The sequence below is a fragment of the Hevea brasiliensis genome, chromosome 4, assembly GCF_030052815.1.
Source record: "Hevea brasiliensis isolate MT/VB/25A 57/8 chromosome 4, ASM3005281v1, whole genome shotgun sequence".
NCBI lineage: Eukaryota > Viridiplantae > Streptophyta > Magnoliopsida > Malpighiales > Euphorbiaceae > Hevea > Hevea brasiliensis.
This window is the reverse complement of record NC_079496.1, coordinates 114,929,520-114,944,902: the sequence shown is the minus strand read 5'-3', so window position 1 is coordinate 114,944,902 and position 15,383 is coordinate 114,929,520. Positions and strand designations below refer to the sequence as shown.

Genomic DNA, 15,383 nt, shown 5'->3' with positions numbered 1-15,383 from the left:
ATATAATCCCATTATTTTTTTAAATTAAAAATGAGAATTTTTTTATGATATTATTAAATAGACAAAAAAAAAAAAACAGACACATATAGGTGATATTATTAAACCCAGTTTACCCTTAGTAGCTATCCAATCTTCCTACAACAGCTGTCAGACAGAATCCGAACGCGTTAGCCTCAGCCCTTATGCAGTCCACATCACATCACTCCAGCCGTTGGATCAGAATCCGAATGCGTTAGCCTCAACCTTTAGTCAAACCGACCCTATACTAACCATGGTTAACTTCACCAACAAGGCAACCAGAACATATTAACCCCTACAACTTCCCATTATTTACCATCCTAACCTCATATCGATTCTATAAATTTAGGCCTCGAGACTTGCCAGGTTTGCCAAACCAATCAGCCCACGAAGCCTTTCGGAATAAATTCCCCAAAAAGCCCCCCTTTCTTCTGCTTCTCCACTTCTTTCATCTTCCTCGTCTTTCTCTTCCCTCTCAAAAATGGCTACAAGCTCGCATTCAAGAAGATCCAGCGGACAAGTTCTACATTCTCGTGGAAGATTTCAAACCCCTCATACGAATTCTTATTTGTCATCCTCTTCATCTTCCTCTGCCTTTGCTTCTTCAACTAGCTCCAGTTTCTGTTCCCCACCTACAGTATTTTTTCATGCTAATCACCATAGATCAGATTCCCCTACTCGCGTTAATCTCTACACGACGTCGTCTCCTCATTCTCATTCCTTTCGCTTTTCTATCGGCAGATCTAGTTCGCCTAACCGTTCGATAACGGTTTCCAAGCAGAATAACCCAATCTCTCTCCCGAAGAAGACTTGCATGTGTTCTCCAACTACGCATCCAGGATCATTTCGGTGTAGTTTACACAAGAATACTGGTATTCACAGTCATGGAAGTGGTACCGCACTGTATACGCCTAATCGCCTGAACATGAGGCGATCGGCAATGAAGAATTCACTCGTTAGGATCGGTGGTGTTGAAGGTGAGTGGGTAAAGAGAGCGTTGACGGCGTTGATTCGGCCATCTTCACATCAGCAAAGGCGTAGGGCTGATTTCCAGCCCAGGCCAAGCCGCCTCGTGGTTATGTCGAAGGCCGATGATATCTGATTCTGCTCGGAGTTACAGGTTGGTTTTTGTTTTTCCGTTCTGTATCATCGGATTCCGGCATATATGTTAGGGATCCGTCGAAGGTGTGCATAGCTAAGTCAGAAACAGAATCGAATCAGATGATTATCGATTGATCTGCTGAGCTACCGTGTCGAATCGGACGAATGGAGTTCGATCCGAGGCGGGACTGAGTCAGCGTCGACGGGCTTTCGTGTACGGAGACTCGACTATAGATTTGCAAATCCTTTGTACACATCAAATTGCTATGGAATGAGAATTTGGGACATTAAAATCTAATCTAAATTAAAAATTTTTAAAATTAAGTAAAACACATACATTTAATTTTAACCGTCAAGTTTTGAAGTCCGATGCACCTGTTGCGTTTGCAGTGTGGGGCCACGGGAAACCCGTTATATTCGGCGTTAATGTTGCCGTTAGTGACATGGGCGGATGCCGAGTATCCTTTCCTTTCATCGTTACCGTTATTCCTTGCTTGAGCCGTTGCTAATGCCGTTACTTAAGCTTGGTTGTGCTGTATCTCGTGGGGGTATAATTCTTTGAATTGCTTTTTATTTTATTTTATTTTATTAATCATTATTATTGATTTGTTTTCTTTGTTTGTTTTAGGTCTGAAGCCTTGGCCTGCACGGTGGACTTGGAACTTAATATAAATAATAAAAAACTTTAATTGATAAAAGAAAAGGTCATCAGTGAGAAGATTATGGTTGCTAATTAATGAGTAAAAGAATTACCGCATACCAAAATATTATTATGTGAAACTTAAATTTGAAATTTTTGGAAAAACACTATCCATTGTCGAAATCGAATTTTGTTACGCCGCTTGTAAGAGCGAATTAGCAGTCTGTAAATTTATTTTCTTGAAAAAACATTGTCTTCAAATATATACTATGTTACTTTAAAATTCATACATTATTGTTAAAATTTTTAATTTTAATATTTAATTAAAGTTTATTTTAAGTTATTTTCATTTTTATTTAAATACTCTTATTTAATAAATCATATAGAACATTTGTATTAGTCATTATTATATATATGGATAAATTTTATATTTAATTAATTTATATATTTAATTAATTTTTAATGATCATTAACTAACTGATTGAATTACTGACTTATTCACTCGATCTCTTATCAAGTCAATTTTTAAATCAGATTTAATAACACTGATGTTGGTAATTGTTTTTAAAATTTAATAATTTTATAAAATATTTTTATTATTTATATTTATATAAATAAATTTTGTTAACCAGTTATTTAATATATATATATATATATAAATAAATTTAATTTAGCTTAAATTCAATGTAAATATTATTTTTTATATTTAATTTCAATTAAATTAAATATTCAATCCTTTGCCGACCTAATTGGAATATAACGGTTCACATTATTATGTGTCATAGTGGCTCCATTTTATTCTAAGCCTGAATAGTAGGATCTTACTTGTGATGCACCGCACGTGGGATCATGAGATAGTGGCATATGGTGCGCCTAGATATCGTATCTGCTAGGAAGAGACTTATTTATTTCGAAAGCTGGCCCCGTTTTTATACTCTCAGCCAGTGTGAGTTTTGTAGCCACTCGTGACTCAACCACAGAATTTGAAGTGGCACAGTTCCTTCTAGGATTCAATCGGTCCCCTTTAAGATTATTTATCGGTGTATTGCAATTTAAAATTTTTTTTAATATTATCATTATTAATATAAATCAGTCTTTATATTTTAAAATTTTTTAAAATGTCCTTAATTTTTTGTCACCATTAACCATATGTCTTTCTATACATTTTCAAACAGATTATAAATTCATTAAAGGAAAGAAAAAACTTGTAAAATCCAAAATTACATCCCTCAATCCATTGTTGTCCCTAACCCTCCATTGAGTTTTAGAACAAGAAGTTTGTCCAAAACCTTCTTTGTTTCAACACATCTACAGCAATCCAAATTACTCTTCAAACTTGAAAGATTAAGTACAAAGATGATTAAAAACAAAGCCATAGCCCTTTGACTGACCAAAGGAATCTGTAGCCACCTCGCAAGATAGGATGTTTCCAAATGCCAAGAAAGTATCATACAATGCATTAATTAGTCAAAATATATTCAGAATATAATTTTGAAAGCTATTAAAACAAAAAAAAAAAAAACAGAAAAATCAGAGGAAGTTAGAGTATGCATATATGTAAGTTATATAAAATAGAATTCTATTAGAATTAATATAATTTTAGTAATAATTTATTTATTTCATTAATTTGGGTGTATATATATTATATTTATTAAAAAAAAAGAAAATAATGAGATGGGCGGAGGGAGTAACAACAAATGAGCCAAAGCAATATTCAAATTAAAGCTTAACCACTAATAATTTTCCTATTAATCAGGCTTTTATAGTTTTTTTTTATTTAATCAAGATTTAATAAGAAAAATAATAATTGATAAATTATTCAATTAAAATAATCCTCTCTCTTTTTCACTTAAAAAGAAATAATCTCTAAAAAAAAAACAAAAAGTCTGAAATCTGCCATCCCTTTCCCCCTTCTATCAGGCATTCATGCTTTATGTTATTCTTTGGAATGCCACTTTCCAGACCAAAATGATTATTTTATAATCCTTGCTTCACCCGATAAAATTCGTTCCTTCTTATACCATTTTTTAGATAAAAGACACAGAAAGAGATTGGAGATTAAACGTTAATCTCTGTCTGCATCACCTCTGTAATGTTCTGGTTGTAGAGAGAGACAATGAGGAACAATATTTCTTTTGTTTTTGGCATTTGGGATTTCGTCTGGTCTTTTGTTTTCAATTATTATGGCTATATGAATTTGTAAAGTTGGTTTTTTGATGGTTAAAATTGAGTTTTTTTTTTTTTTTTTATTGAAGTCAAAATCTGAGTTTGTGCTTGAAGTTTTGATTTTTAAAGGGTTTGTTTATTTTTCTGATTATCTGTGGATCTATCAAATGGGAAAGCCAACTGGGAAGAAGAAGAATCCGGCTTCACCAAGAACCGGTGACGCCAATGGTAAGCAGAGCAAACCCACGACGGCTCGGACATCGAAGGCCTTTGATGAAGACACAGCAATGTTTATTAACATGTCGCAAGAGCTCAAAGAAGAAGGGAATAAGCTCTTTCAGAAGCGCGACCACGAAGGTGCCATGTTAAAGTACGAGAAAGCTGTCAAGCTGCTTCCGAGAGACCACATCGATGTCGCCTATCTTCGAAGCAACATGGCGGCTTGCTATATGCAAATGGGTCTAGGTGAGTATCCTCGAGCTATCAATGAGTGTAATTTAGCTTTGGAGGTTTTGCCCAGATATAGCAAAGCTTTGTTGAAAAGAGCTAGGTGTTATGAGGCTTTGAATAGATTGGATTTGGCTTTGAGGGATGTTAATAATGTTTTGAGTATGGAACCGAATAATTTGACGGGGTTGGAGATATTGGGGAGCGTTAAAAAGGCTATGACTGAGAAGGGTATTAAATTTGAGGAGAAATTAATTGCTTTGGCTAACGTAGAGCAGAGTGGCGCTTCCCGTTTGCGTAAGGTCGTGAAGGAGAAGGTAAAAAAGAAGAAGAAGACTGACAAAGTAGTGGAGAGGAAGGCAGAGGATGAGGATAAGATGGTTGTGGAAGAGAAGAAGGTGAGTGCTGTTATCAAGGACAAAGATGTGGTAACGAAGACTATTGAAGAAGAGGGAGTGGTTAACAAGAATGTTAAAGAGGAGAAAGTGATTACCAAGACAGTGAAGTTAGTGTTTGGGGAGGATATCAGGTGGGCGCAATTGCCTGTGAATTGTAGTGTTGGACTACTGAGGGATATAGTCAGAGATAGGTACCCTGGCTTGAAGGGTGTCCTTATGAAATATAGGGACCCGGAAGGTGATTTGATTACAATTACTACTGCAGAAGAGCTAAGGCTGGCCGAATCGTCAAGTAATTCTCAAGGGTCGCTTAGGTTCTATGTTGTTGAAGTTGGTCTTGATCAAGAACCAGCTTATGAAGGGATGGGAATTGAAGAGGAGGTGCATGAGATTGATAAGAAACCAAGTGATGCTGTTGAGAATGGGAATGTTGGGAAAGGTGTGGAAGTTCAAAAGGGACCAATTACCATAGATGATTGGATTGTCCAGTTTGCACGGTTGTTCAAGAACCATGTTGGCTTTGATTCTGATTCATACTTGGATCTTCATGAACTAGGTATTAAATTATACTCAGAGGCAATGGAGGACACTGTAACAAGTGAAGAAGCACATGAACTTTTTGATATTGCTGCGGAGAAATTCCAAGAGATGGCAGCTTTGGCTTTGTTTAATTGGGGAAATGTTCATATGTCCAGGGCAAGGAAAAGGGTGTTCTTTTCTGAAGATGGTTCGAGGGAATCTATACTTGCACAGGTTAAGAATGCATACGAGTGGGCAAAGAAAGAATATGTAAAGGCAGGAACAAGATACCAAGAAGCTTTAAAAATTAAACCAGATTTCTATGAAGGTCTTCTTGCACTTGGGCAACAGCAGTTTGATGAAGCCAAGCTGTGTTGGTATCATGCTATTGGAACCAAGCTGGATTTAGAAAATGGACCCTCTGAGGAGGTCCTTGACCTTTATAACAAGGCTGAGGACAGCATGGAGAAAGGCGTGCAGATGTTGGAAGAGATGGAGGAGCAGCGTCTAAATGGGCTTTCCAAATTTGACAAATACAAAGCACAGATGCAAAAATTTGGTCTGGATGGGCTATTGAAAGATGTATCTGCTGAAGAAGCAGCAGAGCAGGCAGCAAATATGGGTTCACAAATTTACCTCTTATGGGGTACCATGCTTTATGAGCGTTCTGTTGTGGAATATAAGCTAGAGCTACCAACTTGGGAAGAATGTTTAGAGGTTGCAGTTGAAAAGTTTGAACTTGCTGGTGCTTCTCCAACAGATATAGCTGTTATGATAAAGAACCATTGTTCCAATGAAACTGCTCTTGAAGGTACATAGTGGACAAATACCAGCATTTGTGCTATTTGTGTTATTTTACATATTTTACTTTCAAGATGATAACTGTTACCACTTTGCAATTTATGCAGGTTTGGGCTTCAAAATTGATGAGATTGTACAGGCGTGGAATGAGATGTATGATGTTAAGAGGTGGGAGACTGGTATTCCATCTTTCAGGCTGGAGCCATTGCTCCGTCGGCAGGTTTCAAAACTTCATTATACGTTGGAGACCGTTTGATATTTTGTCGCTGGTTGTTGATTATTCTTTAGGAGTATTGGCAAGGCTTCAGTTTTCAGTGTTCATTTTTCCAAATGCTATTTTGCTACCAATTAAGATGGGTAAGACAATTTTGCTTGGACTTTTGAATTTAGGAATTCCATTATTACCCTAACTTCTAATTTTTTGTACTGGAGTCATTGATGCAAAAATTTAGGAAGCTTAGCCTTTAACGGGACATGATTTTAGTTAACAACCACTGATTTACACATGTGGGAAATGGCGCTTATAGTGTATATTGACTTCTAGGGGTGAAAGATAAAAACTTGAATCAGGGAATAACCTAAACAACCTAACTGGCATTATATTTTAACTTGTCCACCCATTAAGTTGTTTTTCAATTTAATCTCTCTTTGCTATTCTCACTTTGACATGAAGTATTTAATCTTGGATGAAGAGTTTGATGTGATAATTTTTCATTGGATGGGTGTAATGTTGGCTTCAAATGTCATTTTAACCGGAGGCAGATGAGAAATGAGAATGATTTTCGAACTTTGGGTTCAGGATCATTTGATTATGTGGCATTGTTGTTTAAGATGGCTTTTTAGATTTGGAAGAGACATGGTTTTTGGAGAATCATTAAGCTAAGTGGGTATTGGATTGTCGAAAGTGATCAGATAATATTGGTTTTATTCTACCATTTTCATCCTATTTTGATAACTATCCTTATCTTTGAGGACTGAGAATGAGGAGTGTGTTAGACAGACTTATTTTCAATGACTTTTGTTCTGGAGTTCTGTAAGTTCATATTTGAGATTTTTGGTTGTCTTAAAAGCTAGGGGCTGATTTTTCTTTTCTGTTGGGTGAAGGAATTCTTCTGGGAATTTTTTTTTACTATTTATGGATCTTCCTGTTCTCACTGCTTGTGATGTTTCCTTCAATGAGGATCTCAAAACACTGTTCTAAGCGTCGGCTGTTATACTTGCAAAGCTGCATTTAGCGTATTTATTAAAGAAAACTTGATGCATGGAAAAGTTGTTTGTGGTGGCCTACAATTTTACTGGAAATATGATCCTAGATAGGTTTGATTGTGAAACTCAAAAAATATTAATCTAGATATTCTACGTTAATGCCATTTGGTTTCACTCTTGATTTCTTCTGATTGCAGGTCAATTGTTTTTGTGAACCATTATACATGCTGAGCTTCTTGTTTGCGCTGGGGGCAAATAACAGAAGTTTGTATAGCATCAGTTTTGGAATGAAACTGAGTTAGTGATTGGATTTTCAAGATTTATGGAAAAAGCAAGTAACTGAGCTGGTTATATCATCATACTTATGATTTTAGAGTTTTTCCCCCCTCCATACTGTAGTTGCTGCAATGCACAAATAGTGAGTATATGATTGATTTGTTCATTCCAAAGAATAAGTGGTAAAAACATTATGTTTGTTACTCATGCAGGCTAGGTGCCTGTTATAGATTGTTAGCTTATTTTTTTTTTTAACAATTTGTTGGTTTTGTAAAGAATAAAGCAGTGTTCTTCTGTATTGCCATGATTTTGAATTTTGTGGTGCCAATTCTGATAGTAGTGACATTTACTTTGATTTTTTTAGGGTGCAATTACTATAAATTCGATCTTATATAAGAACAAGTCTAGCAGCACTTAGATCAAATATTTACATCGAGATTTATACACCCATTAGTTTAATTATGTGCCTACTTTAATTGATTTGCACGAATCTCGATATAAATATTTCATTTAAGAGTTGTTAAGCTCATTATTATAGAAAGTCGAATTTATATTAGCTATGCCCTTTATTTTATATGGGATGAAAATGCATTAAGCTACTTGAGCAAGATGATATTTCATTGCAGTAAATAGAATGATGCACGGCAACGAAAAAAAAATCTTTTCTTGAGGAGAAATTCTTATATAGATCTGATATATTATAGATCTGATTATATTTAATGAATAATTTAATTGGTTTGATTTTAATTTATTTTTAATGATTTTAATTTTAATATGGTTTGATTTAATCTAATTCACATTTAATATTTTCAATTTCTATCCAATTTGAGTCCTTAACCAATGAGAGCATATGAAAGGATAATATTATAAATTCTCTTTTGGAAGGGTCGATTACACGCATGCTTTGATGATAACAAATATTTCATTATTTTTCCATTTTAATTTTAATAAAAATAGTAATTTCTCTCTTTTAGCAAATGATAAAAACTTAATTATTTGTAAAAAAAATTATTTAATTTCTGTATTATATTCAACTCAGTTAAACATTTATCTTAAAAAATTTTAGGTTAAATTCTCAGAAATGTGTAATGCTTTTAGGTCTTGTTATACTACTCTCCTCTAAGTCAATTTAGGTCTATCCATTTTTTTTTTCTATTCTCTAACCTAATGTGCTCTATTTGTCTAACTGGAGCCTCCATATGTCTATGCTTCACATAATCAAACCACCTCAATATTTCTTCTCTCAACTTATCCTCAATTAGCACAACTCTTACCTTTTCTCTAATACTCTCATTACAAACTTTATCTAGTCTAGTATGGTCACTCATCTACATTAACATTTTCATCTCTACAACTCTTATCTTAGACGCATATAACTCTTTCTGTATTGTAATAAATTTAATTATCTAATCATATAAATTTTAATTTCATATTTTTTTACTTATTTTTCTTAATTTTTATTATTAATAATAAATACTTTAGTCTTTAAAATTTTATCATTATAAATATTTTAATTTTTATATTTTTATCATTATTAATTTTTTTATTATTTACTTATTATATTTCAATTCATTAAATTGACAAAAATAATAAAAGGATCAAATGAATAATGAAATCTAATTTGAAACATTAAATCATATTTTTTTTTAAAATATGAGAATTAATTATTCATTTTAATTTAATTAAGGGATTAAATTTTAATTTTTCCAAAATTTTAAAGGTGACCTTGCCGCAACAAGACAAGGAGGTTTACCTGGCAGCGTGAGAGGTATGAACTTCATGAAGAGCAATGCACTTTGATGACACCGTATCCTCTTCGCCCTGAATAATTTAGAGAGGTTCTACACTACTTTACTTGCTCACTCTCTTCCCTCTTTCTCCTTTGCAGACGAAAAGAATTTCAATCGAAAGCAAGTCATCGTTCTCTTTTCTGAATTAGGGCATTCTCTACCAGATTACAAAATCCTTCAATCTTACCTAGAAATCAAAAATGGAGAAAATCAGAAGAGCATCACATGCTGGCTCCTGGTACACTGATGATCGTAAGTCTCTCTTCCGACTTCCATTTCAAGGCTTCGCCGTTTGGTTCACTAGAATCACATATGTAAAGATTACAGAAAAACTAAAATTAGGCATAATATTTAACTGATACTATGATTTTTTTTTCTTTTTTTCTTTCTTTCTTTCTTAATTTTTAAAGATATTTTGGTTTTTGGGAGCTCAATTTAGGGTTTTTTTTAATGGTGTGATTCTGATTGGAAAGAACTAACAGCGCCAATTTTAACGACGTAGGCGAAGGAGGGTGAAAATTAGGTAATTTTAGCAAGTCTTGGAGTAGTTTGCCTTACCAGAAGCTTATTATCTAAGGAATGTAAAAGTATATGATTCCATTTTGTTGTTTTGGTATTCTTAACAGTTTCCTTTGGAATAAAAGAATTCAATTGAATTACCGTCATTTTTTATTTCTATTTCTTTTAAAATGATTTTTTTAGTTAAAATAATTGAATTTTCATTTCAAACATGAGGATTGGCCAAAAGTAAATCAGTTAAATTGAATTCTTGTAAAATTTTAGTTTCCAAACAGAAGTTTAGCTTTGGTATTTTTGGGATATAATTATATTCTATTCCTTCCCATTTTCAGCTAAAAAACTGGAAGAGGAACTTGATGGATGGCTAAAGGCTGCTGCTCTGGCTAAATCACCTGATGTTCGAGGCGTGATTGCTCCGTAGGCTGTTATTAATTTCTCTTTGTTTTCCCCCTCCATTTGGGAATCAATATCAATTTCAGTGTTTCAATGTTCTTTTCTTCTTCTTCTTCTTTTTCTTTCTTTTTTTTTTTTTTTTTTTTTTTTTTTTTTTGGCATTGGTACTTCAGGCATGCAGGTTATTCATATTCAGGTCGTGCTGCTGCATATGCATTTGGAAATATAGACCCAACAAACATGTATGTTTCCTGTGTTCTGTTTTGCCTTTTATTGAACGAGTGGTTTCTTTTCATGAACTAACTTCTTGTTAAGCAAATACTTGGTCATCATGTGTGGTGATTGTGTTCCAGTAAACGTGCGTTACATTCTTGTATTTCAAATTCAATTATTTCAGCAGCTTAAAGTGATGTATATATGCTAAAAATTTTCATTTCAGTTCACGGGTATTCCTGCTTGGTCCATCTCACCATTATTATACTCCAAAATGTGCTCTTTCAACGGCAACAGTTTACAAGACTCCAATAGGAGATTTGCCTATTGATTTAGAAGGTACCACATCCATTAATAAGTGTGAGCTTTGATGATGGATTTGAAGTAGCTGGCGTTTATCTTTTCAATTTTTAGTTTAACATTTTAATAATTTGGGTCTAGTTATTTAATATTTTAATATATTTCCTTTATGAGAACGTGGCCAAGATATTTCGATGAATGTGGTGTGCTTATGGTTAACATAAATGGCCACAGAATCACATAAATTGGGACACAAACAGATGTACAAGCTACAAATACATGTATGCTTATTTGTATGTATATTCATTTGTTTATCGTAGGTGGAAAGATATATGTATTTGTAGATAGTACATATATGTTTGTATATTCATTCTCAACGGCAACAGTTTACAAGACTCCAATAGGAGACTTGCCTATTGATTTAGAAGGTACCACATCCATTAATGAGTGTGATCTTTGATGATGGATTTGAAGTAGCTGGTGTTTATCTTTTCAATTTTTAGTTTAACGTTTTAATAATTTGGGGTCTAGTTATTTAATGTTTTAATATATTTCCTTTATGAGAACGTGGCCAAGATATTTCGATGAATGTGGTGTGCTTATGGTTAACATACATGGCTCCACAGAATCACATAAATAGGGACACGAACATATATATACAAGCTACAAATACATACATACTTATTTGTATGTATATTCATTTGTATCATAGGTGGAAAGATATATGAATCCCTGAATGGTGATGCAATTCTTGAGTTCCTTGACGTGGTTGGATTTATACGGATTGATTTGATACACAAAATGTTATATGATTTCTGAAATAGTTTGGTTGTTTAAAGTTCAAGTATTATAATCATTTGTTGATAGTGTTTTCAATGCTTATTTGCATAATGGATCAAATATATGTGTTCCTTTTTTCAGTCATTGAGGAACTTAAAGCTACTGGAAAATTTGAATCGATGGATCTTCGGGTTGATGAAGCTGAACATAGCATGGAAATGCACCTGCCATATCTTGCAAAAATTTTTGAAGGGTATTTTCTGTATGTTAAACTTTTATTTATTTTGCTTGGGGCTAACTTTTGGTAATATATATACAGGCATCAGGTAAAAGTTGTGCCCATATTGGTTGGTGCTGTTAATGCTGATAGTGAAGCTATGTATGGAAAGTTGTTAGCAAAATATGTAGATGATCCGTCCAATTTCTTTTCCGTCTCCTCAGATTTTTGTCACTGGGGGTCTCGGTATGTTCCACATTCAGACTTATGAAGAGTTCAATTATGTTGGTTTCTGTAGTTTTTTTGTTTCCACCTATATGTCCTTTTTCGCGTTTATGCTAGAGTCTTGGAGTGGGACGGCTCTTTTACTGTTCACCATCACAACCCAAGACACATTTATTAATTCATGTATGTGATCATGTAACATTCTTTTAGGTCTATTGTCTATCATCTAATTGAATTTTGTTTTCATGAGTTCACTTGGAGGAGTTTTATGAAATGTCACATACCTCTGAGCTGGATTGTGAATCAACTTTAGGAGCTATAATTGTACTTTGTATCATTGCATATATTTGGGCATGACCTTACCTGACCCTTGAAAAGTAGGGAGCCTTGTGCATTGGAGATGCCCTTTTTTTGGGATATGAGTTTATGTCATGGATTATCCTTTTTTTATATATAGTTCTGTAAAGCATCATTCATCAATTTGTGCTGATAATACCTCTCCACTGTGCTTACTGAATATCAAACGTGTGGTTCTTTAGATTATATTTGCATTACCTAGTCAATATAAACCTCTTGACTTGATTTTCTTGTGTTTAGGTTCAATTATATGCACTATGACAAGAAACATGGGGCTATACACAAATCTATTGAGGCATTGGACAAGATGGGTATGGATATAATAGAAACAGGGGATCCTGATGCATTTAAACAGTATTTGCAGGAGTATGACAATACTATTTGTGGCCGCCATCCAATTAGTGTTTTCCTACATGTAAGTTCCTCAAGCTTCTCAGCAGGCTACCAAAAAATGAATCATGTTTATTCAACACCACGCCCACACAAATAAATAAAAATCCATAAAGCTCATTGCCAAAACTTTTTTTTTTTTTCTATTTCCATGTATTGCACAAATAAGAAATTTGTGTCATCCTCCAAATATTTTCTTCTTTTTGATTTCTTTGTGACCATTTTTGAAAGGATATGAATGTGAGGCCTTGCAATCACATTTTATATTTATAACTTTAGGATACCTCAAGTTTATTACGTGTGACCTTTATGGTGGAGATCACATGCTTGGCTGGCTCTCTTTTGTTTGCAAATCCCGAGACGATGTTCTCCCCTCCAAACTCAGACAATGGGGGGAGTTTCAAATAGTCATCAAAGGCAGCATGGGATTCTGGAATGGCCAAATCATTATTTTTGTGGTGCCTAGCATATTTACCTTCATGTTCTCTAGCTCTATTGTACCTCTAATTTGTGTGGATAGTCCTTATTGATGGTTGCCATGATGATATTTAGACAACTGTATTAAATTGGGTTTCTGACTTTCACCTCAATTTTGCTGAAATGCTTTCAGATGTTAAGGAATTGCTCAATAAAGATAAAGATTAAATTTGTCCGATACGAGCAATCAAGCCAATGCAAAACAATGAGGGAGAGCAGTGTCAGTTATGCATCTGCAGCTGCGAAGGTGGATGCTTGAAGCTACAGCAATTAGCATTTCTGATGTGCTAGTGTTTGAAATAATTAACAATTTGAACTTCTTTCAATTGAATACATCATCTAACTTGATCACTCAACATTTGCAATAATCTATCATGCTGTCTATTTCCTGTCTATAGATCGACAACAATAATGGAACTTGTTGCCTACCTCTACCTTGTTTACTGCTGTGGACTAATTTTATCATTGTATTGTTACAGCGACGAAGTGTAATAAGTTAGTAGGGGTAAGAGTGAGATGGGAAGAGGGAGGCTTAAAATCACACGGAGCGAAGTAATATCATAGGAGTTTTGGATATTGAAGTGGATCTTGTGTCTAACAAAACTGAATGGCGAAAAAGGGTCTGTATGCTCCATCTCAACAAGTTTGGGAATGGGGCTTAGTTGTTTTTGTATTGCTATGGCAACGCCTGAATGTGAGCTCATGGCAGTTGATGCTGAGTGGCCTAAAAGCATAGCTTTCGTCTTAAGGAGGACATAACAAAAAAAATCTGATCCAAAAACTGTGGTTGTAAGGGTGATGGTGAAGAGTCTTGTTACTAGAAAACTGTCCTTTCAGCGAAGTTATCGAAAGTAGTATCATACTTAGTGTCGGGTATTAGGTGGAAGTGAACCAAGTGCATGGAGGTTAAAAAGCTGATGCAATAAGCTTCTTGTGAACTTGTGATTATTACTCATTGCATCAAAGTGTAGGTTAGTCCGGAGTTTAAAACTTTAAATAAGGTCTCATTATCTCATAAAACCTAACCTTCCCCAAATAAAATGTAAAGCATCTGAAAGGGTTCTTTGCAATCTTGTAAACTTTCCGTCCTAAAAACAGTTGCTCCCCCTAATCAGTATTATCACTTGCTTATGAGGGTTAGCAGTCTAATGTAAATTGGAGAATGCGTTCAGAGCCTGAACGTTGCATATCGATTTTCTATATCTATATCGTTATTGTCCTCATCATCATCAGGTGACTCCCAAAGCTAGAAAGGCAAGGCCAACCGTGGAGATTCACAATCACGGACACATAATATACCACCGAGAGCGTGCATGCAAGCAGTGGGTTCTTAGACCTTCCAACCCTTCCATGGCCTAATCAAAGATGAAATGAAATAAATTAAGAAGAAGAGAGGGGAGAACAAGAGGATAGGGTTACAAGAGTTAAAATCTTGAAGTCTTGTCACCTGTGGTTGCACTTTGGAATTAGAATGACCCTTCCAATGGACCCTTCGAAAGTTTTAACAAATAGAAATAACAGAATCATATTTTATTATTCTCACAGTTAATGACAATGAGCCCATTCCAGGTTTCCACTCGTCTTGTGCGTCAGAATTTCAAACTACAGAGTTAACGTAACACCAACTTTTCCCCCTTTTTTTTTTTCATAGATTTATATAATTTTCTATTTTTAGTTGATAGAATAGGGAAACAGGGATGTGGCTCTTATTAGCAACCGTTGAGAGGTTTACGCCCTGCAAAAAGCATAGGAAGCACAAACACATAAATATGGACTTTTGTCCATTGTAACTAAGTTTGTTTTATTTGATCAAACTATGAAATCATGGAAATCAGATGGCCGAAGCTTGAATAGTAAAAGTCATATTCAACGAGCGCGGCGCCTGCTAACCCATCTTCATATAGAGGCAATGTAATACTCTAATTGTCTTCTGGATTTAGAGGCTCGAATACATTCAAAAAAATTTTTGCTTTTTTTTTTTTTCTCTGTACAATTAACTAAATAATAATAATAATAAATTCAATTAAGTTTTTTTTTATTTTAAATTGTCAAACAATAAAAAAATGTAAAAAAAAAAAATTAAAAAATTTTTATAAAATAGAATTGAATCAAACACGATGTTTATCATTCATGAAACGAAACTAAGTTTA

General features: G+C 34.3%; 3 protein-coding genes across 8 annotated transcripts; all 3 read left to right on the top strand.

Annotated features, from left to right (window-relative positions):
• The first annotated feature begins 374 nt into the window (after nucleotides 1-374).
• LOC110654007 (uncharacterized) lies at nucleotides 375-2,046 on the top strand. 2 transcript variants are annotated; one of them, XR_009148376.1, is made up of 3 exons: nucleotides 375-1,138; nucleotides 1,510-1,667; nucleotides 1,748-2,046. XR_009148376.1 is itself a non-coding variant. In XM_058146105.1 (2 exons), exon 1 carries the CDS (start codon nucleotides 500-502, stop codon nucleotides 1,118-1,120), a length of 621 nt encoding a protein of 206 aa, XP_058002088.1. In that variant the 5' UTR covers nucleotides 375-499; the 3' UTR covers nucleotides 1,121-1,138; nucleotides 1,748-2,046. The 2 variants fall into 2 exon arrangements, 1 of the variants encoding a protein (XP_058002088.1); XM_058146105.1 differs by lacking the exon at nucleotides 1,510-1,667.
• Nucleotides 2,047-3,400: 1,354 nt separating this feature from the next.
• LOC110654008 (protein PHOX1) lies at nucleotides 3,401-7,935 on the top strand. Of its 3 annotated transcripts, XR_009148375.1 has the most exons (4): nucleotides 3,401-6,100; nucleotides 6,198-6,447; nucleotides 7,195-7,407; nucleotides 7,494-7,935. XR_009148375.1 is itself a non-coding variant. In XM_058146104.1 (2 exons), the coding sequence occupies exons 1-2, from the start codon at nucleotides 3,976-3,978 to the stop codon at nucleotides 6,344-6,346; spliced, it is 2,274 nt and encodes a 757-aa protein (XP_058002087.1). In that variant the 5' UTR covers nucleotides 3,401-3,975; the 3' UTR covers nucleotides 6,347-7,935. The 3 variants fall into 3 exon arrangements, 1 of the variants encoding a protein (XP_058002087.1); XR_009148374.1 differs by lacking the exon at nucleotides 7,195-7,407 and having other exon boundaries at nucleotides 3,402-6,100; XM_058146104.1 differs by having other exon boundaries at nucleotides 6,198-7,935.
• A 1,385-nt stretch (nucleotides 7,936-9,320) lies between these two features.
• On the top strand, nucleotides 9,321-13,661 carry LOC110654009 (uncharacterized). Of its 3 annotated transcripts, none has more exons than XM_021809850.2 (9): nucleotides 9,321-9,340; nucleotides 9,461-9,614; nucleotides 10,214-10,298; nucleotides 10,448-10,516; nucleotides 10,714-10,826; nucleotides 11,709-11,820; nucleotides 11,887-12,030; nucleotides 12,607-12,781; nucleotides 13,367-13,661. In XM_021809850.2, exons 2-9 carry the CDS (start codon nucleotides 9,563-9,565, stop codon nucleotides 13,490-13,492), a joined length of 876 nt encoding a protein of 291 aa, XP_021665542.2. In that variant the 5' UTR covers nucleotides 9,321-9,340; nucleotides 9,461-9,562; the 3' UTR covers nucleotides 13,493-13,661. The 3 variants fall into 3 exon arrangements, with proteins under 3 accessions (XP_021665542.2, XP_058002086.1, XP_021665541.2); XM_021809849.2 differs by lacking the exon at nucleotides 9,321-9,340 and adding an exon at nucleotides 9,362-9,379; XM_058146103.1 differs by having other exon boundaries at nucleotides 9,337-9,614.
• The last annotated feature ends 1,722 nt before the right edge of the window (nucleotides 13,662-15,383 follow it).